The sequence below is a fragment of the Trachypithecus francoisi genome, unplaced genomic scaffold (assembly GCF_009764315.1).
Source record: "Trachypithecus francoisi isolate TF-2019V2 unplaced genomic scaffold, Tfra_2.0 Lachesis_group8, whole genome shotgun sequence".
In the NCBI taxonomy this organism is placed as follows: Eukaryota; Metazoa; Chordata; class Mammalia; order Primates; family Cercopithecidae; genus Trachypithecus; species Trachypithecus francoisi.
Window position 1 is genome coordinate 10,309,574 of NW_022681473.1, and position 25,196 is coordinate 10,334,769.

Here is a 25,196-nt window from a genome sequence, read left to right on the forward strand (position 1 = left end):
GGCTGGACAGCGCAGCAGCCGGGTGGGGTTGAGCCTGGCTTTCCCTGGTTGTCCGCAGGAGCCCCCAGGAACGAGCGGCCCCAGCCGGGTCGTGGCCCGACCGCAAGACCCCGGCCGCTCGGCCGCAGGCAGCGGGTGGGGGCAGGGATCCCTGGCTGGGCCCTGGGCTGCTTCTAAATTTAGGAATCTGATTACAGAGTGGCCGAGGAAGGGAAGGGAGAGAAGGGCGCGAGTGCGGGCTCGGCTCAGTCTGGGCACAGCGGGGTGTGCCCGGGTGGAGGTGTGTCCAGGAGACTGGGGCTCCGGGTGGGAGGGGCGGCGGGCGGGGGCTTCAGCTTGTGTGCGCGGCAGCACGTGCCCCGGGCGGCGGGGACGGGCACGGGCGCAGCTCGCAGGCTCGGAGCCGCCGCCGGTGTGTGCGCTGGCTCTTTGTGTGCCTGGCAGGGTGGCTGGGTCTGGCTTTGAAAGTCTCTGCCCACCCCCTCCCCCATCTCCGTCTGTGCCGCTCTACCCGCTTCCCTGTCTGTCACTCTGCCCATGCTTGTCCTGGGGGAGGGGGATGCTGCTTCCAGCTGGGGTGACAGTAAACTCAGTGGGGAGGAGACCCAGTTCCTCTATCCCCTGCAGCCCAGACCTTCCCCTACACCTCCCACTCCCCATCCCTCAGCCCTTGCTACCACTGTTTAGGGGTGCACACTGCAGCAGTTAAAGGGAACTGGGGCGACCCTTGGGGACCCACAGATCCACCAGAAGCCAGGCTCTGGCTGGGTAGCACTTGGAGGAACTCATTCCTTGCCTGTCCAGCCTCCCATCCGTTCTGGCCCCCAAGGGTGCATGAAGGGGGGTCCCCCCTGCGGAAGGTGGGGCGGGGAGTTCCTTGGCAGGAAGGGAAATGGAAGGAAAAGCTGGGCTCCACCCGGGCGGGCGGGCAGGCGGCCCCAGGGCCCCCGGGGCAGGCGGCAGTAACCCGAGCCCACTGGTGTGTGGTGCTAGTGTACGCGTGGGTGGGGCTGACCCCCGGCTACTCCTGGGGGGCAGTGGGGTCTCCCCCAGGGGCAAATCTGGGAGCCCAGGGACGGGAGGGGGGCCCCCGCAGCGGGACGCGTGCCCCACCAGGGTCCTGATCCCACCCCCTGGAGGTCTGGCCCTGGCCCCCAGGCCCCGCCCCCCGGGCCCTCCCTCCCACCCCAGGGCCAGATGTTCAGCTGGCGGAGGCATCGGCTGGGGGAGGGGTGCTGAGGCCGCAGCCGGCACTACTTCCCTGCCAGCAGCTTCATTGTGTGCGCGAGGAGCGAGCGGCGGCGGAGAGCGGGCGAGCGAGCGGCAGCCCGAGCGCGGCGGGGAGAGCGAGCGCGCCGGGGAGGGTGCGAGGCGGCGCCCGCGGCTGCGCTCCGCCCGCCTCCCGGCAACTCTGCCCAGCGCCGCGCGCCGTGCGCGCCGTCCCGCCGCCGCCGCCGCCGCCGCCGGGGCCCCGGCGGGCTGCCGTCGCGGGCAGGGGTCTGCTTGGGACACGGGTCCCCGCCCGGGGACTGGGGCATCCCCGGCGCAGCCGATAGCCGCAGAACCCTGGGGGCGCAGATTACGCTGCAGCGGCCGACCGCTGAACGGCGTGGGCAGGTGGGCGGTGGGGTTCCAGGGCGCCCCGAGGACCGGGGACCGCGACTTAAGGGGAACCCCAACCCTGAAGGGCGTACATAGCAATCGCGCCCCAGCCGCGCCGGACCTTGCGCTCATCCCTTGCGTCCCCCACTTCTGCACAAACTTTTCTGACGCCCTGGCTCGTGGGGGTCGCGGAGAGCGCTGGGGCTGCCCGGTGGGCTCCCACCCCGCCGGACCCTAGCCACGCTGACCTCCTGCCTCTCCTAACCTCAGTGGCGACCTCTCCAGGCCCGGCCAGGCTAGGCACTCGGAGCGAGTGCAGCAACCACTGTCGCTCTCCGAAAGCTCCCGCGCCCCCCCGGGGCAGCTGGGCGGGGTAATGCCCTCGGTGATGGAGAAGCCGAGCGCGGGCTCCGGGATCCTGTCCCGCAGCCGGGCCAAGACGGTGCCCAACGGCGGACAGCCCCACTCGGAGGATGACAGCAGCGAGGAGGAGCACTCGCACGGTGAGCCCGGTGGCCTAGGGTTAAAAGCGCGCCGGCCTTGGGGGAGCGGAGTGGGGCGGGAGGGGGAAGAGTTGCCGACCACGAGCGTGTTACACTGATGGCTCCTGCCTCTCCTGGATTGGAGCCTCTGCTTTGCTTCTCCCCCAAGCCCAGGCTGCCGGCACAGCCAATCTGGAACCTGGGCCCCTAGCTGCTGTGGAGGCGTCCTGTCGGCCCCTCCCCTGCCCTCAGCTCCTCAGGGACTGAGGCATCCCTCCCTTGCATAGAGTGGATCTCTCATACCTTGCCATCTTGCAGGGGACTGAGGTCTGGCTGGAGCAGGGGCTGGAGAGACACCTCCACACAGAGCTGTGAGGCTCCTGTGGTGGGGAGGAGCCTTGGGTTCCTTGCAGGGCTGTGGTCCAGGTCTAGGGGCTGCCCTCCAACCCGGCTCCCCTCCCCCCAGCCGGAACAAAGCACTGTGCTTGGCCTGGGCTCTAAAACCGCCTCCTTGTCCACCCTCCAGCCCCAATGGCCATGGCTGGACAGGGTCTTTTCCTCTTCCAGTCCCTTCTGTGGCTGCAGGTAACTGAGGGGGACAATCAGGGAAAAGTGAGCCTCCTGGAAGGTGGGGGCCCTGGGTGGTCAGGAAGGAGAACTCCAGGCCAGCCACCTCCCCCGCCACATCCTCTCTCCCGTCCGCCCTCCCTGGAGTCCTGACTACCTCCCCCTTGCTCCACAGACAGTATGATCCGCGTTGGAACCAATTACCAGGCCGTAATTCCGGAGTGCAAGCCTGGTGAGTGGCAGGACAGGCTGTGAAGTGGGGTGGGGGTGGAGGCCCCGGGCTTAGCCTGCAGCCCCACCTGGGGTGCCCTTGGCTGGCTCCCCCTGGGAGGACAGGCTGGCAGGGGTGGGTGGCCCTGCGGCATGGTTAGCTTTCCTGCCCTGCCTTCCTGTCTGGGTCTCTGCCCCTCCTTCCCTTCTGGGCCTCAACCTCCCTGGCTCCACTCCTCTGCTGCCCTCTGGCCATGGGTCCAGCCAGGCTTGTGCCACCAGGCTGATCTGAGTGTCTTCCCTCCTGCTCCTCGGCCTTTCAGAGAGCCCTGCACGCTACAGCAACAAGGAGCTGAAGGGGATGCTGGTGTGGTCACCCAACCACTGTGTGTCAGATGCCAAGCGTGAGTGGGGCACAGCCCTGGGAGGTGGGGGCTTGGGTTCATCCCAGCTCCAAGCCAGCTCTTCTCAGAAGGGGGCTGGAAGCTGAGGTGTGTGTGGGTCCAACCCTTGCCCTGGGGCTCGTGTTCAGGGGCCTGGCCGCTGGGGGGTGGTCCCTTTCTGGACAGGCCTGGGTTAGGAGCTATAACCCCCTTCACCAAGACCCTGCCCCTCCTGCCCCTGCAGTTGACAAGTACATTGCAATGGCCAAGGAGAAGCATGGCTACAACATTGAGCAGGTGAGCCTTGGCCCCCAGGGACTTGGGAATGGGGTGGAACGGTGCTGGGAGCAGCTGAGCCTGAGCTGCCCCTTGCCCCGGGCCAGGCGCTGGGCATGCTCCTGTGGCATAAGCACGATGTGGAGAAGTCGCTGGCTGACCTGGCCAACTTCACCCCATTCCCTGACGAGTGGACAGTAGAGGACAAGGTGCTGTTTGAACAGGCCTTTGGCTTCCACGGCAAGTGCTTCCAGCGTATCCAGCAGATGGTAAAGCCCTTCCACCCCCACTCCCTGGCGCTCCTCTGCCCCTCCTTTCTGAAGAGTTTACCTGGGGCCCAGAGTCTTGAGTGGGCCCCAGCTTCTGGCGTTGCCTCCTCCAGCTGCCGGACAAGTTGATTCCCAGCCTGGTGAAATATTACTACTCTTGGAAGAAGACCCGCAGCCGAACTAGCGTGATGGACAGACAGGCCCGGCGGCTGGGGGGCCGCAAGGACAAAGAAGACAGGTGGGGGCAGGAGCAGGCACTGGGCATGAGGGTAGGTAGAGCTCCTGGCACCTGCCTCATTCCCTCCCTGGCCCCTGTGTCAGCAGTGATGAGCTCGAAGAGGGTCGAGGAGGCGTGAGTGAGGGAGAGCCTGACCCTGGAGACCCTAAGAGAGAGGTGAGCTCCCAGAGCCTCTGGGCCCCGCCTGCCTGTCCTCTTGCCTCTCTCAGGCTCTGCACCACCTACCCGCCTCTCCTTTCACTGGCAGCCTCTGCCCTCTCGGCCCCTGAATGCACGCCCAGGCCCTGGAAAAAAGGAGGTCCAGGTATCTCAGTACCGCCACCATCCCTTGCGAACCCGGCGTCGCCCACCCAAGGGCATGTACCTGAGCCCTGAGGGCCTCACGGCAGTGTCAGGAAGCCCAGACCTTGCCAACCTCACGCTCCGAGGCCTTGACTCTCAGCTCATCTCCCTCAAGCGCCAGGTGGGGCCCTGGGAAATGACGGGGCTATGCAAAGGGGGCACTCAGCACCTGGGAACTGAGGTCTGGGGGGAGCTGAGGTGTAAGCGAGATGGTTCAGGGGCTGAGCCCCATCCTCTAGGACTCTGGGCAATGCGGTGTTCTTTTTGGGCCTTCTTTTAAAAACTGGTCTATAGGCTGGGTGCGGTGGCTCACGCCTGTAATCCAGGCACTCTGGGGGACTGAGGCGAGCGGATCACCTGAGGTCCCGGGTTCAAGACCATCCTGGCCAACATGGTGAAACCCCATCTCTACTAAAAATACAAAAATTAGCTGGGCATGGTGGCACACGCCTGTAATCCCAGCTACTTAGGAGGCTGAGGCAGGAGAATCCCTTGAACCTGGGAGGCAGAGGTTGCAGTGAGTGGAGACTGCACTACTGCACTCCAGCTTGGGCAACAGAGTGAAATTGTCTCAAAATAAATTAATTAATTAAATTAAATTAAATAAATAAAACCCACCTGCAGATTTGCCAGGAGCCCCTGGCACAGCCCCAGACATTGTATGTAATCCCAGCACTTTGGGAGGCCGAGGTGGGTGGATCACCTGAGGATGGGAGTTCGAGACCAGCCTGACCAACATGGAGAAACTCTGTCTCTACTAAAAAAAATACAAAATTAGGCCAGGCGCGGTGGCTCAAGCCTGTAATCCCAGCACTTTGGGAGGCCGAGACAGGCGGATCACAAGGTCAGGAGATCGAGACCATCCTGGCTAACCCGGTGAAACCCCATCTCTACTAAAAAATACAAAAAACTAGCCAGACGAGGTGGCAGGCGTCTGTAGTCCCAGCTACTCAGGAGGCTGAGGCAGGAGAATGGCGTAAACCCAAAAGGCGGAGCTTGCAGTGAGCCGAGATCCGGCCACTGCACTCCAGTTTGGGCGACAAAGCGAGACTCCGTCTCTAAAAAAAAAAACATAAAAAAATACAAAATTAGCCAGGCGGAATGGCAGGCGCTTGTAATCACAGCTACTTGGGAGGCTGAGGCAGGAGAATCGCTTGAACCTGGGAGGCGGATGTTTTGGTGAGCTGAGATTGTGCCATTGCACTCCAACTGGGTAACAAGTGAAGCTCCGTCTCAAAATATACATATATATATGTGTGTGTATGTGTGTGTGTATATATATATATATAATAAAAATAAAAACTGGTCTACAGAAAGGGGAGAACCCCAGCGGCTCCCCTACTGAGTAGTGCAGGGGAACGAGCCAGATGGTGGACGGCAGAGAGCTTTGCCGGGCCAGTGGTGCTGGTGTCTATGCAGAAGTAGGGTCCTGTGAGGGGCATGGTGGTCTGCCTGAGATGGGAGTCTGATGTTCCTCCACTTCCTGGCCTTCCCAGGTACAGAGCATGAAGCAGACAAACAGCAGCCTGCGCCAAGCCCTGGAGGGCGGCATTGATCCACTCCGCCCCCCGGAGGTATGGCCGCTCTTTAAGTTAGGGTGCAAAAGGGGATTTCTCTCTGGAGGTAGCGCAGAAAGAGTACTACTTGGGGTGCAGGGCTGCCATTTGCATGGTTTTGAGTCTAAAGGCTATGTGTGTTCCTTGCTTTCCAGGCCAACACCAAGTTCAACTCCCGCTGGACCACAGATGAGCAGCTTTTGGCTGTCCAAGGTGGGTTAAACTGTGGTGAGAAGAGAGGACCCCAGGAATCTATCTCCCCACCCTCCAAGGAGTGCGGGGGGCAGAGGGGAAGGGTCAGGGAAGTAACTAGTTCTGAGGGGTATTGACGCTGCTGCCCTTTTGACCCTTGCAGCCATCCGTAGGTATGGCAAAGACTTTGGGGCTATTGCAGAGGTGATTGGGAACAAGACTCTGACCCAGGTGAAGACTTTCTTTGTGAGCTACCGGCGCCGCTTCAATCTGGAGGAGGTGCTGCAGGAATGGGAGGCTGAGCAGGATGGGGCCCCTGGAGCCCCGGTCCCCATGGAGGAGGCTAGGAGAGGGGCTCCATTGCCAGCCCCAGCCCTAGAGGAAGATGATGAGGTGAGAAGGGGGTGAGAGAAACCCCTCAGAGAGAAGAGGTGAGGCGAGGCGAGGCAAGGCGCTGCCTCGGTCCTTAGACTGGGCTGAGGGCGGGAAGAGCCTGGCTTCTCACTCTTTTCTCTCCCCTCAGGTCCAGATTACAGCGGTCTCCACATCTGTGCCCCGATCAGTGCCCCCTGCGCCACCACCCCTCCACCTCCCACCTCGCTGTCCCAGCCGCCCCCACTGCTGAGGCCACCTTTGCCCACGGCTCCCACTCTGCTCCGACAGCCACCCCCACTGCAGCAGGGCCGCTTCCTCCAGCCCCGGCTGGCCCCCAACCAGCCCCCACCACCTCTCATCCGCCCCGCTCTGGCTGCCTCCCGCCACAGTGCCCGTCCTGGCCCTCAGCCCCCACCCACCCTGATTGGAGCCCCTCTGGAGCCCCCGGCACCCTCACTCTGAGCCCTGTGGCCCTCCACCAACCACAGGCTCCAGGATCCCTTTGCTGGCCATCCCCAGGCATCTCTGGTGTCACTGAGGACAGAAGGGACTAGGGATCTGGCGGGGTCTTTGGAAGACCAGAGCTGCGCACAGCCCAGCCCCGCCCTGTGGGTTCTGCATGTGTTCCTGGCAGCTGGGCCTGTCTCCTGGGGCCATGGCCAGGCTCAGGGGCCTTTGAGCTGGCCTGAGGGCACTTTCGATTCCTGGCTGGGACTGGAATGGCTGCCTCCTAGTCTGCTGGGGCTTGGCCTCTGGGCTCTGCCCTTTATGTGTCGGGGGTAGTGACCTTAGCATGGGGTGGGGAGAGGGCAGTTGGGTGTGCTGGCTGTTCTCATTCCTCTTTCCCTTATTTTTAGCAATAAGTCTGGGGTGAGGTGGGGAGGGAGGCTGCAGAGGGGGAGGTGGGCAGAGGAGCCTTACAGCAGCTGAGGCTGGAAGAGAAGCTCTGTCTTCAGGGGCCAGCTGGGAAATGCTAAGGAGCTGAGGGTGCCCACCAAACCCACCTTCCAGAAACTTGGAGAAATGGGGGTTGGGAATTTATGCAGACATGGATTTATTTTTCAACATTTTTTAAAAATTAAAAAAAAAAAAAAACCTAAGCTTACTGAGTTTTCTTTCCCTTTTGGTGCAAGGGCCCTGGGCTTTGCTTCCTGTCTGTGCCCTGTGGGTGGGTGGGGAGCTGGGCCCACCCAGCACTGGCCCCAGACAGGAATCAAGTCTCTCCTGCAAGGCAGGCAGGCTGGGCCACATCTTGCCCACAGGGGACTGGGTCCCTGCCTGGCTGGGAGAAGAAACAGGAGGAGGCAGCTCAGATTCCAAACATTCTCTTTATTATGTGTTTGATCCAGAGGAGAAACTAAGTGCAGGGTTGGGGAGGAGGGGGCTAGCCGGGGAGGGGCCACCTTGCCTGGGTGCCCCGGGCCCCTACCCCCTTTGGGAGCCAAGCCATGCCCTCCCGGCCCCCTCAGAGCACCCGGGCTGTTCCATAGGGCAGGAGGGGAGAAGGGAGGGAGGGGGAGCCCTTGGTCTGAGCCGCAGTAGGAGTGTGGGGCAGGAGGGCTGAGGTTGGCGAGGCCCCTTCCTAGGACGCAAGGGCTCGACTTAATCGCTGAGCCTGGCCTGGGAGCGGGGGTGATGAAGAGGGGTGGAGTCATCATAAATCAAAAAAAAAAAAATAATAAAATAATAAAATAAAAAATAAAACCCATCACAAAAAAATGTACAACTCAGGTGAGGGTAGGGGCAGCCTCTGTGTAGGACTCCCTCCCCCAATTTCTCAAGAACAGAAACAGTAGAGAAATAAATTAAGGGATGCAGTGGCCACCACCAGCCAAGCGCCCAAAACCGCCCATGCCCACACTGGCCACTGAGGGCAGCAAGCTGGGAGTCGCTTTGCCTATCTGTCCCCCACCCTGTGGAGGGCAGATGCTCCCGGCCCTGCTGCCTAACCCAGCCTTCTGCCAGGTGGCCCTGGAGGCCCTGGGCAGTGTCTCCTGAGAGGAGGGGGCGACAGTGTCAGGAAGAAAAGGCAAGGCTGAGAGATGAGAGTGGTGAGGGAAGTCACTGCTATGGAGAGAGCTGGTGCCCAGATTAATGCCAATGAAGGGGAAGCCATGGGGAGAGGAAGGGCGAGGGGGCTGTGCTTTCAGACAAAGGCTCCCCCATCACAGAGTGCCCAGTGGCCCTGCTCTGGAGACCAACAGCCCAAGCGGCCCCCCTGGGGGGGCCCGAGGAGCCAATTTGCCCTGCAGTCCCCTCCCCTCTCCCAGCCCTGGGGTCAGCCCCTCCTTCTATCCGGGAGGGGTGGGAGAAGATGGCACAGACTTTGAGGAGGGAACACACGTCCCCACAGCAGCTTGTGGAAGGAAATGCCCAGCTCTGGGAAGGAGGGGCAGAGGGTACAGTGTGGAGGGAGGCGGAGCCTTGTGCCGGCCCTCCAGCCTCGGCAGCCCCGGAGCAGCCCCCAGTCCCACCCACTGCAGGGCTGCGCAGCACCCCCGCCCCCTGCCCCGCCACCCAGGCCTCCAGCCCAGGGGCCTGAGGTCAGGGGAAGGCCACCTCTGGTGGTTTGCTTGGAGGGGAAGGAGGGAGGAGAGGGAAGAAGCCCACAGCGGGCCTGGCGGAGGGCCTGACGGGAGCTCCACCACTCTTGCCTGAGAGTGTTCCAGCCCTGAGCCACCCTCCCGGGAAACCCCACAGATCCAGTCTCGACTGTCCCAATGGGGCAGGGAGGAAAGGTGGCCGCTGGGATTTTTTTTTTTTCTTTTTTCTTTTTGGTAATAAAAAATTTCTTGGTTTAGGCGAAATACTCTGTGCAACCGCAGTACCGAGGGGGAGCCCTGCCCCCCCTTCCACCCTCCCCTTCCTTTGCCTCCAGTGGGGGAGAGGGGAAGGGGGAATCTCTGGGCAGGGGTGAATGTGGGGGGCGGGAGAACAATCTCCCACCCCCCACAAACATGTAAGAGAAAACTGAGAAGGGCCAGGGAGGGGAGAAGTGCCAGCAGGGGAGACACACCAATCCATCGCTGCAGTCTCGCCCAGGTGGGGCGGCGCGGCGGCCCGGCAGCCCGTCCAGCTGGCCCGCCCCCGCCGCCCCCGCTCCTGGCAGCCTGTTAAAGCTTCAGCTCGTTGGCTATTTTGGAGGCAATGTTTTTGAAGGCCATGGAGGTGCCCGATATCCGCTTAAATCGAACCCCATTGAGAGAGAGCCGCGGCAGTTTGCACACCTCCATCTCCCACTGCACGAAGTCCTCGTGGCCCGGCGTGCCGTGCATGCACAGCAGCATGTATTTCTCATGCAGCTCGCTCTGGCAGCTGTTCGCGTCCAGCACCTTGCGGATCTCCCGCATCATCTCGTTGGGCTCCATGGAGCTCGTGGTCTTCATACTCCACGTGAAGCGGAGGGAGCGGGGTTTGGCCTCCCGAAATTCTTCCTTTTCTTTGTCGTTGACGCCACTGCCCACCACGTGAGGTCTGTGGAGAGGGCAGAGGCGGGCGTCACGGGGGGCTGAGGCACCCCACCCCAGGAGGGCCACCCTGGCAGACAGCCCTCGAGCCCAGAGAGGAGAGCGGGAGGGAGCAGGAGCAGCCAGGCGCGGCCCCTAGCTGCGGGGGCGGAGGGAGGCAGTCCTCCAACCCCTGTTTCAGGACAGTGAAGGGGAGAAGCCAGCCTTGGGGTAGGCGGGGTGGGGTCAGGGAAGACACCGGTGCCCTCAATAGCACGAGCATAGACTCTATCTCCAGAAAGAAGCCTCGCAGCACAGGGAGGTGGGAGGGTCCAGGGGTAGGAATCTGTAGCCCCGACCACCCGACCCAGAACTCCGACTTCCGGAATATACCAGACCTGAAGAGAAGGGCCCATTAACTCCTGCAATTGGGTTTGGGAAGGGGAAACTCTCTGAGGAAAGGGAGGCCCCAGAGGGTAGGGACAGGGCAGAACCACGGGAGGAAGAGCCAAGTGGCAGAAGGAAGAGAGGAGCAGGAGGCTTGTGGCAAGCCCGGTGGCCCGGGCAGGGCCAGTGCTGGCTCCAGCCCTCTCACCTGAGCGTCTCCACTCGGTCTTTGCTTTCAGGTTCATTCAGGTTCCTCAAAAAACAGAGCGAGGGAGAGTTTAGTGCTGGGATCTCTCGCTCCTTCCGCCGCCACAGACCCAGATGAGAGGGGGTCTGGGGAGGTGCCACCAGTGGGTGGGCAGGACCCAAGCCCAGGGCCCTCTGCCCATCACCTGGCAAGCCAACAGGGCTCTGCAGCACCTCACACTGGCGGCTCAACCATTTCTTTCCAGCAGGGAGCCCAGCACATGGGGCCTGTCCCTCCCCACACTCCCAGATCTGTGTCTGCGCCGGGGAGAAGCCTCCGCTCTGGGGGAGGAGGGGGAGTGGCTGTGCACGCACTTCTCTGAGCACACCGAGCACACAGCCCGGCACGAGGCTGCTCCCCCACAACCAGGGCTCACGCGCTCTTCTGGGGGTTGCGGGTGTGAGTGAGTTTTTGGAGCCACACGCTAGGGTCTCAGGACTGCAGTCCTTTTGGAGGAAAGGGGCTGCAATGCTTTGGGTCTCTGTAGGAGGAGGGGCTGTGGCTACCCAAGGGTCTCTGTCAGGAGGCTCAAAGTGCCAAGGCCTGGGTCTGCATGGTAGGCACCTGGGGATGGGTGCCTGCTGCTGAGTGGAAAAGGCCGCCTCCTCCGACCTTTCCCAACTCCCCTACCTGCTGGCCTGCCAGGCCATCTGCTCATACACAGGGAGGACGAGGGCGGGGCGGGGCAGACACCTTGGGTGGGTGGTGGGGAAGAGGTCTGGCCCCGCTGAGCGGCTTCTCCAGCTCCTGGCTGGAAGATGGGTGTCTGGAGCTAGGAAATTGGGGATTGCAGAGGGAGGATGTGAGAGGAAGGAGAAAGAGCAGCAGCACATAGAAATAAACAGGAAGACACAACCAACACAGGGGTGCACACAAGCGCACTGCGAGCAGGGAGCCCGGCTGTGCGAGGAAGGCACCCCCCCTGCTCTCTCCAGATGCCCTGTGGGGCAGCCCCCTGCTGGGGCCCCTTGAGGCAGCAGCCAGCCAGGCAGTCAAGAGCTGGGTGAGAGGAGGAGGGGATGGGGAAAGCCTGAAGACCCTGTCTGGACGTTCCTCCATCAGCTGTGGCACCAATGTGCCTGCCAGGCATCCCAGTTCCAATGCAGGGCCTGAGCAGACAGCCCTGGGGAACAAGCACTCTTAACCTGGCCCTTGGTCTTCAGCTTGGTATTTGGCCCCCAAGGCCTGCAGAGAGGATGAGCATAAGGCCAGGGGTGAAACAGCCAGGAAGGGGCCCATGAAGGGAGACCTCTGAGCAAGGGTGCAGAGATCTGTTGTTTTGCTAGGGCTTGGGGTAGAACGGCCCTTGCCCTGGAATGTCCCAGCTCCCGGCACTTTGGAAGGGACAGGCCATATCTGGAGAAAACAGCCCAGAGGAGAAGAGGCTTGATTTATTCAGATGCTGCTGGCGGCAGGGGTGCGGGTGGGTGGGGCTAGTTCTGCAGGAGCTGCCAGGAGGGGGTGCTGTGCTCCATTTGTGAGACAAAAGCTCCTAAGGTCTGGAGGATCTAGACTGAAACCTTGGGGTCCCAGGGTCCCTGTAGTGTCTCCAAGGTCCTGCCATCCCATAGGCCAAGGGGAAGAGGTCACACAGCTCTGAAGTTCAGGAAGCCCAGGAGACAGACAAGATACCATCCCAGATGCACTTGTAACCCTGGAGCTTCCTCACAGCGCATGCACATGACAGGGGAAAGCGCCAGGAAAGGATCCCAACACTTGTGACCAAAACCTGGAGTGAGGGGGAGTGGGGATGGGGTGGGGTGGGTGAGAGGAGACAATCTTAAAGGGAGGCTTCCCTCAGACAGTCTCCCCTTACTTGAGGACAGGCGTAACTGTGGGCCCAAGGAAGGCCCCTCATTTTTAAAGCCATTTGCCCTGAGTGGGCCAATGTGGCCTCTTAGCCCTGCCTGTTCGTACTGGGGGCACTGAAGGCAGGCCCTGTGCCGTTGCCCAATCAGAGGCAGTCTTCATCCCTTTAAGATGGCAGAGAGAGGAGGGCCACACAGACTTGGTTAAGCAGATGGAGGAGAGTAAGAGCCAGAAAAGGGGAGTTAGTGATGGAGGCAGGACACAGGACATGGACACACACACACACACACACACACACACACAGCGGGCTCAACGCCTACCTTCTGGCAAACCTGAAAGACAGATTTCTAAAAAAACAAACAAAAAAAAAAGACAAAATAAAAAAAGAAATAAAAAAAACCAACAAGACGGTATGTGGATAAGCAGGTGGGGAGTGGCTTTACAGGTTCAAGGGTCATCCCGTTTTCGGAAGAGCCGCTCAGCGAGACTAGAGTCCCAGGCTTTCAGACCTGCCCACCCTCTCTGCAGGCCTCACACCTGCATTCTGGGGCTCAGATGGGGCAGTGGCTTTGGCTCCTCCAGCAGAGTGGAGTGAAACGTAGAGGAAGGGCAGGCGAGCCTGCTCTCTCAAAGCCCCTGCTGCTTCCTGAGCTGCTACTCCAAGGCAGGGAGAGGAATGGGCAGGACAGGGACGCGGAGCATCCCAGGAGGCCAGCCAGTTGGCTGGATGCACTTCAAGCTGCCCCTCTGTGGTGGCTGGGGGCTCAGGTGTGAGCAACCCCATGAAGAGATCCCCACCCTGGGTCCAACACAGGAAAGCTCTGGCACAACCTTTGGCACACAGGAACGCTTTGGCACAACCTCCGGTTAGGTTAGGGAGGAGGCCACTGTGGGCCCTCGCCAGTGATTTCATTTATAGGTTTCGCCCTAAGAACCCCTGGGCAGAAGGGCATGGCTGTGGCTGCAGCCAGAAACAGAACCAGCTAAGGGGAGAGGCAGTCAAAGGGACAAGAGACCAGGACAAAATTTTCCTTGCTGGCCCCAGCCTGGCTCATGCCTCATGACTTTGCAGCTGCGTCACCAAATATAAGTTTCCATGGGAACCCAGGAGAGAAGGGGGGGCTTTTATTTTAGCATCTGAGTTCACACTCTCCTAGAGAGGAGGCGGCATCGGCCATCTGCTTGGGGCCAGAGAATGAGGGGTGCTTGTAAGGAGTTGGGGAGAGGCCTAAGAGGGGTGGGCCTGGGCACATAAGGTGTTGACAAAGACCCAATTTCTTGTGCTTCCCGAAGCCTCTTCTAACCCCAAGACCCAATACCGGTACAGTGTCCCAAATCCCAACCCCCAACCCCCCACCCACTCCCAGTCAAGTAGGAAGGCCTGGCCTAAGCCTCTCTGCCACCCAAAGCTCCTTGCTTACCTGCGTACAAACTTGGAGGTGAACTTGCTGAAGATGCTCCCAGAGGCCCCCCGCCGGCCCTGGCTGTGGCCAGAGGGAGAGGCTGGGGTCACACCATAGGGCAAATTCTGCTGGTCCCGCACCTGTCGGAGCTGCCCAGCATGGAAGGTGCTTCGGCTGGACACACCCCGGGGGAAATTAGTTCGGTCTGGGGCTCCACCACTGCTGCTGATGTTGTGGGCGGATGGGGAGGCGACAGGGACACGTTGGGGGGCTGTGCTGTGAGAAGAGAAGTGGGGTTGAGGGGGACGAATTAGGGTACAGGACAGCCATCATCCCTGGGCACCTGGACACCCTGTGGCGGGGACAGGGAGGGGATGCCAGGGCAGAGGCAGCCATCACGAGGACACAGAAGGAAGGGCGTGACTATTGAGGACAGTGGTGAGAAGGAAGTCTTGTGGAAGTGGAAGGAGATGGTTTGGGAAGGGAGGGAGGGAGGCAAGGAAGGACCCGTGTGTGGAGTGTGGTTTAGGCTGGACAGAGCGGCCTCCCTGGGAGCCGGGCAGACTGGACCCTCAAGCGGGCAATGGGGACCAACCCTCGAAGATTGAGTCCCTGTGAGGCCGACTATCCCCGGGGTCCCTAAGGAAACCCAGGAAGGTTCAGAACAAAAAGGTTTCCCTTTGGAGCCTTAGGACAGCTTCCTGCATACCTGTTCTGAGAGGGAGAACTGGAAAAGAGGGGCATTAACGCTCTTTTTTGTTCCCTCCACTTCCTGGCCGCAGGGGACAGACCCATTTCTTGTGGCTAAGATGACAAGAACAGAGCAGGACCCCCAAGTGGGAGGAAGAAATTGCTGGGGCAAGGGGGTAGGGTGGGCTGAGGGCAGCAGGTGCAGCAGCTGCCCCAGCACACTTGCCTGGGCCGCGGCACCTCACAGTTACTCTCCGTGGGGGGCAGCCCAGAGGCCTTGTTGGGGTGCACGGAGGCCGACATGGATTTCTGGTGCTGGCGGGGCCGGGCCGCAGAGACTGCGGCAGAAGCAGAAGCCGTGGAGGCCCGGGACCCTGGCATGGTTAGGCTAGGAGACAAAAGCAGCGGAGAGGCCCGTGTTAGGGGTGAGTGAGGGCAGGAGGCCTGGATTAGGAAGCAAGGGCAGGGGAAGGGCCAGAGCTGGGGAGCTCCAGCAGGGTAGAGGTCAGGCCTGGGCAGCAGCGGGATGCAAGTCAGAACTGAGGAATGCGGGGCTGGGAGTGGAGGTGAGTGAGGTCGGGAAGCAACGAGGTGGGTCAGAGCCTGGGAAGAGGAAACCAGAAATGAAGGAGAGCAGACAAGGGGCTGCTGCCTCCAGGCTGCACTGGCCTCCTAAGAATTCTAAGAATAAGAGAGTTTCTTCTACAGAAAGAGTGGGGTGTTGCTGAGGGGAAGCTTTCATAAACTCTGAAGAGATAGAGCCAGGAATGCAACACTAAGAAATGCGGCCGGTGAAGGCTGGGGAGCTCTGGTCTCATGGGGATGGCTGGAGTCGCCCTCTATGTGTACACCCCTCAAGATGGGCATCTCTTGGTTCTGCCCTGAGCTGGGACCCCCAACACAAGGCCTTAGGTGCTCATGTCTAGAGGAGGGCAGCTGCCATGCCCTGGCCGTGGTCGAGAAGCGAGCATGCAGCTGAGATGGCCACAGTCAGCCCCACACTTGGCAAACTGCAAGAAGCAGTCAGAGGAAGATGGGGAGGAGGCAATGGCGTGGAATAGGGGAGGGGAAAGCTGGACTGGACACAGCCAGGATGGAACTCCAGGGAGCAGGGAGCAATGTGCTGGCAGGGACAGGAGACGTTGCTGCTGACAGACATCACCCTGTGAGACGTGGCTCCTAGGGAGCGAGGCAGGCAGGGCCCGGGTCTCTCACCTGTCTTTGCCATTCTGGATAGAGGCCTGGCCGAGGCTGGCCCGCTCCAAAAGTGGGGAATTCCTGCTTCGATTTGTGCTGGTGGAGAGGACGCTGTTCTGTGGGGGAATAAAGGGCAAGCGTTCTATCAGAAAGCCGAAGTGGTCTACAGCCAGGTTCTCCCCCCAGGTTCATGGAACAAGCTTCCCCTCCCTTCCATCTGAAGCAGACAGTGGTAGGTTAAGGAAAGGATTCTGCTTTTACTCCTGGGAGCGAGGCTTCCTACTGCAAGCAGAAGTGGCAGCCAAAGGGAACAGAGTCTGAATTAAGAGAAGAGCTGCCTCAGAGGGCAGGCCTCACCGCAGGAAGGAAGGAGAGGGCGGGGGCTGCGGCTCACCGTGGAAGGGGTTGGGGTGGTCTTCTTCCTCTCCAGGCCGGGCAGGGGGCTGGCAGGCACCTTGGCTGTGCTGCTGGCTTTCCGCCCCGACTCCCGGTCTTCCTCGGGCCGCTTATTTTCTGCATTGTTACTCTGAGTCTTCTTAGAGTAAGAATTAGAGGTGGGAATGGCAGGACCAGCTGCTGGGCCAGAGGGAGGGTGGGAATGGGTAAGGCCAAGGGGTCCACTGAGTACCAGCCCCATGCATGCTCATCTCCTACAGGGCTGGCCAACAACCCAGCAAGCCCCCATTCCACAGAGGTGAGGGAAGGGAAGTGGCTTGCCCATAGCCGTGCTACTAATAACTGGCTGAACAAGGACTGAAACTTAGCTCTGTTACCCAAGTCCCCACAGAACCTGTGACCTCTCTGGAGAGGGGTGACTCCCTACCTACAACTCCCAAAAGCATTTACCCTGGTCGCTGAAGCGCCGCTGCTTGGGATTGGCCGACACGCTGCGCTGTACCTTGTGGGATGGGGATGGGGCGCTGCTATTGGTCAGATCAGCTGAAGGCCGGGGCTTCAGGGTGATGGTGTCACCTTCCAGCTAAAAGAAACAGAAAACAGCTTCAAGGGAGGGCAGAAGTCACATGGAAATCCCTACAGATGGACACATTTACACATACCACCCTCTCCCAACACTCAAATACCCAGGATCATACCAGACGTCCACTTGTAAGACCAATAAATCCCCCCTTCACCCTGGAGACACACATGCTCTGACACAGACACTGACAGACAAAGCCTCAGAGAGGAATACATAAGCCACACACCCAGACACAAACATCCACAAGAACACATGTCCAGATTCAAGACCACTCCCCTCAACACAGAGCAATATGGGCCTACACCAAGTGGCAGCAGGTGCCTCTTTTTTTTTTTTTGAGACAGAGTCTCGCTTTGTCACCCAGGCTGGAGTGCAGTAGCACGATCTCAGCTTACTGCAAGCTCCGCCTCCCGGGTTCACGCCATTCTCCTGCCTCAGCCTCCAAGTAGCTGGGACTACAGGCGCGCACCACCACGCCCCGCTAATTTTTTGTATTTTTAGTATAGACGGGGTTTCACCATGTTAGCCAGGATGGTCTCGATCTCCTGACCTCGTGATCCGCCCGCCTCGGCCTCCCAAAGTGCTGGGATTACAGGCATGAGCCACCGCACCGGCAAGCAGGTGCCTCTTAAGGATCCCACCACCAGAGGGACAGCAGGGCAGGGAGGCTGGGAGTTCATGTGGGGGGACACAGATGATGAACAAAACCCAAATGGGCAGAAGAACAATCACAAAGTCTCCAGATCCACAGACGGGAAGACAGACACATACACACACACACAGATACACAACCCAAACATAAAGCACTAGACAGAAGCAACAGACTCAAAATAGCCGGGTGTGGTGGCGCCTGCCTGTAATCCCAGCTACTTGGGAGGCAGAGGCAGGAAATCACTTAAACCCGGGAGGCAGAGGTTGCAGTGAGCCAAGATCCTGCCATTGCACTCCAGCCCGGGCAACAAGAGCGAAACTCCGTCTCAAAAAAAAAAACAACAACAACAACAGACTCAATCTTCTGATCAGACACACACACAGACCCCCCTGCCCCACACCCACCCACCCACCCACCCACGCAGAAATGTACACTTCCAGATACAGACACAAAGATATCTAGATCAACACAGAAGTGCTAGCCGATGACCTAGACACATCTAATCAATGCAGACTAACCTAGATCAACTACTTACCCGTATTGAAACTCTGACCCAGTCTCACACCGACCCTAACAGCTTTCTATTAATTCAGTCATGGAGATCAGTGAATGGGCCAGAGGACCTTAGACACCAAAGCTGAGGCTTAAAATTGGTGAGCAGAGAGCACACCTACTCAGAGATGAGCTTCTGCCCTCAACAGGTGTTAGAAGCATGGGTGCTACTGACAGTGAGGCTGGCCAGGTCAGAGAATGGAGCGGGGAGCACACACCTCGGAGCTCTTGTAGCCCAGGAGCAGATAGGTGGCCATCACCTCGTTGTATCTCTGGCCCACCAGCGAGTCCTGGATCTCTTCCCGTGTATAACCCATGGACACCATCAGCTCTGCACAGGGGGACATATAGTTAAGACTGGCCTCAACTCCTAGGCAAGCTTAACCTCACAGCCCGGCACAGCCTCACCTGTCCGCCGGGGGTCCTTGTAGTCAGGGAGTGGCTCCACGTAAGGCTTTAGTTCATCATCTTCGTGACCCACATTCATCCATCGATCTTTCATGATTTGCTGGGGAGCACAGAGAAGGAAAAGGGCAGGGGGAAGAAAGTCAGCTGGAAAGTTTCCATGGGGACCCCAGGCCCTTCCGCCAGTTAGGCTCCACCGCTCACCTCTAAAGTGCCTCTCTTGCTGGGATTAAGAATGAGAAATTTCTTAAGCAAGTTTTCACAGTCCGTGGACATGTAGAACGGAATACGGTATTTTCCCCTCAGTACCCGTTCCCGCAGCTCCTGTAGGAGGATCCAGGGTTAGAAAATTGAAATTATCCCAAGGCCAAAGGAAGAAATATAATATCCAAGATCCTGAGAGCCTAGGCCTGGCCAGACATAAATGAAATATGGAAGAAGGCAGAGAGCCTGGGACAAGACACCTCACCAGAGAGGCAAGTGAAGTCAAATACCCTCGTACCCTCTAACTTGACCAGTGCGAGGCCTGCAATCCGGAGTGCCTTGGGGGATGAACACACACACAGTTTATCCCATCTTTCGAGAAAGGAACTGAGGTTATTCATTCCCAGGTGCAGAAGGCCTTTGACTGCTGCTACCTCAGCAAGCCCTTCTCTGAAGCTTTGGCTTGGGACAAATGTAGACAGGTGGCAAAGGCGGGAGGTCAGGGCTAAGACCAGAGGCCGAGAGGAAATGAGAAGCAATAAAAAGCTTGCACTTCACTCCACCTTGAGATTCTGTCCATCAAAAGGCAGGGATCCGCTGACCAGTGTATAGAGGATAACTCCTAGGCTCCACACATCCACCTCGGGTCCATCATATTTTTTGCCCTGGAAGAGTTCTGGGGCAGCATAAGGGGGACTGCCACAGAAGGTGTCCAGCTTGTTCCCAAAGGTGAATTCATTGCTGAAGCCAAAGTCTGCAATCTTGATGTTCATATCAGCATCCAAGAGCAGGTTTTCTGCCTGGGAGGTAAGATGGAAAACATCAGGGAACCAAGTGAACCAGACTAAGGCCCTGGGCAGGAAGGAGCTGAGGGGAATGGGAGAACAAATGGAAAGTCATCTTCAGTCTCAGAACTTTCTCCACCAATGTCAGGGTAGGGCTTCAATCAGCGTGAATAGGCTGGGCAGGAGGAAGGCAGTGCAGGCCACTCCTCACACGGCCAGCCACGGGAGAGATGGGAACTGAAGGCCTAGAGACCCTGTGAGCTGTGCAAAGCTACAGCATCAGGCCCAGGTTAATCAAATCATGTCTGTGTGGACTCAGCAACCAAGAGACTCACAGGTGTCCTCAAACTTGAGCATCTTGGTAATAGAGATGGTATACGCGTGCCTGCCTGAAAAAGCAGCTGGGATACAGCTGTGGAACTTTCAGCACTCTTCCCTGGGTCGGCTACCAGGTTGCCTGAAAGACCAAGAAAGCCCGGAGTGCGCCTGCCTCTTTTGGCAGCACTGAAAGGTGATGTGCCAAGAGGTGAAATGGCAGAGGCCCCCTGCTCAAGGGCTGGAATGGAACCCGAGGTCCAGCCACAAGGTCTCTATCAGAGGCAGCCCTAGGGGCTTTCTGGTCATCTCAAAAAAAAAAAAAAAAAAAAAAAGAAAGGCTGGAGTTTCCTGAACACTCAGGGCCTGATGGTTATTGATGGTTTTATCATGGAGAACCAAGGGGAACAACCTGGCCCCCACTCAAAGGCACAAGGAGAAGTGCATGCCTTACCTTTAAGTCTCTATGGACAATAAACTTCTGGTGACAGTACTGTACAGCAGACACTATCTGAAAGGAAGGAAGAAGGGTTAACCCAGGGGTGCCTGAGGGTGGGCCACAGGGGCTGGCAGAGCAGTGATCCTGTGACCTAGTGCTAAGCTGCCACACAGACAAGCAGAGCCCAAAGTACCCTCCAAGGGCCACTTACAGACAGGCAGCTTATCCTTACATGTCAAACCCCAAAAGGCAGAGGTCAGGTCCAGATCCTATGGAGGGAGTCACACCTACCTGGCGGAATTTGGCTCGAGCCTCTTTTTCTTTCATCCTGCCATGAGCCACTAGGTAATCAAATACCTCTCCTGTAAGAGACCAGGCAGGGATCTCAGTCAGAGCTGGCTGGAGGTGGAAGAAGTGGGGGCACAATAGGAAGAGGCGTTCCACACCTACCGCCACTGGCGTACTCCATGACAAGGTAGAGCGTTTTCTCAGTCTCAATCACTTCAAATAATTTAACTACAAGAGAAAAGGCCAAGCCTTAAGTCAAGAAGCAGCGGGGGCCACATACTGCTCTAAAACATGTCCAGGAGCATCCTAGGGATGAAAGTCTCCCCTCCTTTCATGATCCCCCACTCCCAAGAACAAGTTCCTCTCATGCCAGCCAAACTGCTAAGGACAGCCCAGTGTGCCAGAAGGGGAAACGGATTTTGAGCTGAGCTTCCCCAGGGGTATCCTTGAAGACCGCAGACTCCAGAAGGCAGTGTGCCTCGGGGAGAAGATGACATGCTGGAAAGCAGAGCCTTGCTGTTGGGGAAGAAGAGAGAAATGACAACTTGTGCTCACCTATGTTGGGATGATTCAAAACCTTCATTATTCTTACTTCGCGGAATAGCTGGAAGATAAAATACCAGGGGTCATGCTTGCTCAACTTGCTCCCCTCAGGTCCCTCCAAACAGAGCCCCTGCTAGGATTATTTTTTCCCAAAAAAACCAAAACCAAGCAGGGAAAAGAAAATAGGGTGGTTGTCTTGCTCATGCGCGGCCTTCCCTGTGGCTGGGAAGTCGGGGAAGCTGGAGGAGGGCTGGCTGTGGGGACGTGCTACCCGGGATGGCATCGGGATGAGCCAGCCGTGCCCTCTGCTGCGTCTACCAAATCCAGCCCCAAAACAGCAGGCGGGTTTTGGCTGGGTGCCTCTGCTGGAGGGAGTGTGAGCCCATGTGCGTGAATATTCAGAACCCGAGCTGCTGCCTTGGTTCAGTGACAGTACACACCCCAGCTTGGTCTGTGTAAAGGGGTGGTGGAACCCCAGAGGGGGACCCCATCATTTTCTGATTTACAGTAGTCAGAGGGCTCTGTTCCAGGGGATAGGCCTTTCCTTCCTGGGCCTCCAGGGTGGTGACAGAAGAAGCCACTCCTATATATAGCTGATGCCAATTTTAATCAAATCCACCTCCACACACTCACGCTCTCTTTGTGAAACAAAACCAGGGGCTTCAAACCATGTATTTTCATAAAGAAAGATGACAGAGATGAACTCCTTCCCCCCGCGGGGGCCAGAGAACTGGAGGTGGGGCTTCTTGTAATTCCAGGCCTCATCACTTGCACAAAGAGCAGAACTAGTTTTTGTTGTTGTTGTTGTTGTTTTGTATTTTTTAGTAGAGACGGGGTTTCACCGTGTTAGCCAGGATGGTCTCGATCTCCTGACCTCGTGATCCGCCCGTCTCGGCCTCCCAAAGTGCTGGGATGACAGGCTTGAGCCACCGTGCCCGGCCTTTTGTTGTTGTTTTTGTTGGGGGGCATAGGGGAAGCCCTAATTCGAGATATGGTTTATGGAATAAAGTGAATACATTTGTTTCCCCTTTAATGATGCCCCAGAGCTTTCCTGAGCTAGAACGGAAAAGAAGAAAAAGGCTTTCCAATCTTCAGGAACCCAATGCTGGCCTTATCCTTTATTAGAGCCTAGTTTTTTCTTACTTTTTTCCCTGGCCCAACAGATATTTTGGAAGAAGAGGCAAAAAGCCTCGATACCACCCTCTGGGGTGGTAATGGGGAGCAGCACTGAAATGGGGCCAGAGGCAACTGCCAAGGCTTCTTCCCCTAAGGCTGCTCACCTGGCATGGAAGTGGCATTCTTCTGGGAGAACTTGGGGTTTTCTGGGCTCGTCTAGACCCCTGAGGGGGCTAGCTTCTTCAATGTTCATTTTTTAGGGATTATTGCTGAGATCACATTTTTGGCCAGAATCAGACTGGCTTTAGTAACAGAGTCTCAAAAGGTTTTGAAAATGGCTCTATTTGTCCGGTGTTGGTGCCTTCCACAGAGTCAGGAAGAATTAGGGAGAAAAACAAGGTAGGGAGTGATGGCTTGGTGGACTGGCGATTATTACGATGGCAGGCTAGGCTGCTCCCAAGGCCAAATGGCCCATCCCACGCTGACTACTTCTTCTGTGGGGCTGGAGCCAGTATGTCAGGAGCAGCCCTTTTCCCCTTCCTCCTGGAAAGCTCCAAGCAAGGACACCCTGGTGATGACAGCAATGATTCCACTGAACTGAAGAACCCTTGAAGGGATCCCGGGGTAACAATTAATAGGAAACACCTTGGTTCTGGCTATTTGCATGTCAGGGGAACAACTCATCTACTCTAATTCCATGAGCATTGCCCTCAACAACAATCCTCAACCCCTACTCCTAAGGTTCCCAGTATCACTGTATCTGACTCTAATGTTAGCACAAATCATGCCTTCTCCTAACTCAACTACCACAATATGCTACGGAGAAAATATCTGATTTGCCACAAGATGAACAGAACTAGGTTTTGTTCAGAAAATTTGAGCTGGAGCTCATTCTCTACAATGTAGCTGGCACAGAACCCAGCTGCAGGTTCCCTGTTTCCTCTTATTCTTGTATTTCTTTTTTTTTTTTTTTTTTTTTTTTTTTGAGACGGAGTCTTGCTCTGCCGCCCGGGCTGGAGTGCAGTGGCCGGCTCTCAGCTCACTGCAAGCTCCGCCTCCCGGGTTCACGCCATTCTCCTGCCTCAGCCTCCCGAGTAGCTGGGACTACAGGCGCCCGCCTCGTCGCCCGGCTAGTTTTTTGTATTTTTTAGTAGAGACGGGGTTTCACCGTATTAGCCAGGATGGTCTCGATCTCCTGACCTCGTGATCCGCCCGTCTCGGCCTCCCAAAGTGCTGGGATTACAGGCTTGAGCCACCGCGCCCGGCCTTATTCTTGTATTTCTAAAGCCATTCCCCTGGATCATTCCAGATCTTGAAGTAGCTGCATGTGTTTCTAGTAGTGGCTACAAACATGTGTTTTTGCATAGAGCTGGCCGCAAGCCAGAAGATAACAAGATGCAGGAAGTAGGTCAGACAGGTAGGCCAAGTGGCTGGGAATGAACAGAAAGACTTCACAAGAGCCAGTGCCTGTGGCCAGGAAACCCACTCAAGAGGAGTCACCACAGAGGATTCAACTAAAACCCCTAAGGTAGCAGAGCCATGTGGGGTGGTGAGTGAAATGGCCAGAAAATTTAAACTAGGAATTCAAGAGAAGGTCTAAATGGGGTGAGTAGATCATTGACCCCAGAAGAGAGATTTAGAAAGGGACAGGAGGGCCGAGCGCGGTGGTTCACGCCTGTCATCTTAGCACTTTGGGAGGCCAAGACAAGCAGGTGACTTGAGGTCAGGAATGTGAGACCAGCCTGGCTAACATGGTGAAACCCCATCTCTACTAAAAATACAAAACTTAGCCAGGCGTGGTGGCGGGCGCCTGTAATCCCAGCTACTTGGGAGGCTGGGGTGGGAGAATCACTTGAAACCAAGAGGCAGAGGTTGCAGTGAGCTGAGATCACGCCATTGCACTCCAGCCTGGGTGACAAGAATGAGACTCCGACTCAAACAAAACAAAACAAAACAAAACAAAACAAAAACAAACGGACAGGAGGTGCCATGTGCTTACCTTCTGGAGGCTCGAGGAGTTCAGTTGAGTCTTGTCAATGATCTTCACAGCTACCTGAGGATGAGACAAAAAAGCCCCAAATCACTTCTCTGACTAGGCAAAATCCAGGATTCCAATCTACTTCCTCCTTTATATTTCGCACTCCTTTTCATCCCACAGCTTTTTGCACCCCTATATCTCAGATCTCATTTCTGCCAGATAAACGAGGTTGGCTGCAGTAGTAGTCCCATCACCACCTGCTGGAGTGTCAACAGGGCTGGGAGGTGCTGCCATGTCCCTAGTCCCAGTGCTCACCTCTTTCCCAGTCAGGATGTGTCGGGCCAACTTCACCTTGGCAAAGTTACCCTTGCCAATGGTCTTGAGGAGCCGGTAGTTTCCAATGTGGGGCTGCTCATCAGCAGAGGTGGCTGAGTTGCGGCCCCGAATCATGTTGGACTTACTGCTGGGCTTGGAGTCAAGGTGTCCCAAGGTGGGCTGCAGAGTAGAAACAGAGATACCATTACAAGCTACACTTCCAGTCCTCTAAACACTCTCTGCAAAATATGTAAGGGAGGAGGGTGCAGGGGCAGACGCCAGGGGGCTGGTAGGCATGTGAAGAATCATAGGACAGGAGAAGAAAGGAGAGGGGCTGAGATGACAGCCAGTCTTCACTCCAAAGGAGCACATCATGAGGTCCAGTGCCCAGATCCTGTGGGTGGCAAAGCTCAGGAGCAGAGCTGTCCCATCACTGGCTCCCTGAACCTCCACTAGCAACACAACAGCTCATCTGGCTCAGGAGGGAGAGCCGGTACCCCACTTCCCACTATGCTGCCTGTGCACACTGCAAGAAGACTGCATCTCAAAGTCATGGTAGCAACATGGTCATAACTGCTTCAATGCCCTCATTGCCACCCAAAACTTACATGAACCTTTATTATTTATTTATTTATTATTTATTTATTTATTTATTATTTTGAGACAGAGCTTTGCTCTTGTTGCCCAGGCTGCAGTGCAATGGTGCAATCTCAGCTCGCCGCAACCTCTGCCTCCTGGGTTTAAGCAATTCTCCCACCTCAGCATCCCGAGTAGCTGGGATTACAGTCACACACCACCATGCCCGGCTAATTTTGTATTTTTAGTAGAGACGGGGTTTCTCCATGTTTCTCAGGCTGGTCTCAGACTCTCGACCTCAGGTGATCCGCCCGCCTTGGCCTCCCAAAGTGCTGGGATTACAGGTGTGAGCCACCGCGCCCGGCCATAATAACCTTG

The 25,196-nt window shown here is 57.5% G+C and overlaps 2 protein-coding genes across 17 annotated transcripts in view; one reads left to right on the top strand and one right to left on the bottom strand.

Annotated features, from left to right (window-relative positions):
* Positions 1-1,833: 1,833 nt before the first annotated feature.
* RCOR2 (REST corepressor 2) lies at positions 1,834-7,601 on the top strand. The gene is given in 13 exon segments (XM_033206811.1): positions 1,834-2,105; positions 2,827-2,883; positions 3,185-3,265; positions 3,489-3,541; positions 3,628-3,789; positions 3,903-4,027; positions 4,114-4,183; positions 4,275-4,490; positions 5,866-5,943; positions 6,081-6,138; positions 6,281-6,510; positions 6,641-6,695; positions 6,698-7,601. Coding segments are annotated over 13 exon segments (1,569 nt in total). The 5' UTR covers positions 1,834-1,978; the 3' UTR covers positions 6,955-7,601.
* Positions 7,602-7,801: 200 nt separating this feature from the next.
* The window catches only part of MARK2 (microtubule affinity regulating kinase 2), a 75,646-nt gene continuing 58,251 nt past the window's right edge, over positions 7,802-25,196 (bottom strand). For 3 of the 16 annotated variants that reach the window (XM_033206800.1, XM_033206801.1, XM_033206810.1), the window contains exons 2-19: positions 24,243-24,422; positions 23,949-24,002; positions 20,846-20,894; positions 20,453-20,518; positions 20,294-20,364; positions 20,018-20,074; positions 19,027-19,263; positions 18,464-18,583; positions 18,263-18,362; positions 18,073-18,185; positions 16,518-16,650; positions 16,066-16,247; positions 15,690-15,787; positions 14,701-14,862; positions 13,803-14,060; positions 12,702-12,728; positions 10,534-10,578; positions 9,606-9,966 (exon numbers count right to left, since the gene is read on the bottom strand). In XM_033206800.1, the coding sequence (XP_033062691.1) occupies positions 9,606-9,966; positions 10,534-10,578; positions 12,702-12,728; positions 13,803-14,060; positions 14,701-14,862; positions 15,690-15,787; positions 16,066-16,247; positions 16,518-16,650; positions 18,073-18,185; positions 18,263-18,362; positions 18,464-18,583; positions 19,027-19,263; positions 20,018-20,074; positions 20,294-20,364; positions 20,453-20,518; positions 20,846-20,894; positions 23,949-24,002; positions 24,243-24,377 (2,268 nt within the window). In that variant the 5' untranslated portion in view covers positions 24,378-24,422. Of the gene's footprint in view, positions 9,967-10,533; positions 10,579-12,701; positions 12,729-13,802; positions 14,061-14,700; positions 14,863-15,689; positions 15,788-16,065; positions 16,248-16,517; positions 16,651-18,072; positions 18,186-18,262; positions 18,363-18,463; positions 18,584-19,026; positions 19,264-20,017; positions 20,075-20,293; positions 20,365-20,452; positions 20,519-20,845; positions 20,895-23,948; positions 24,003-24,242; positions 24,423-25,196 lie in introns of all 16 variants that reach the window. The other 13 variants (XM_033206794.1, XM_033206793.1, XM_033206804.1 and 10 more) reach the window with 13 other exon arrangements.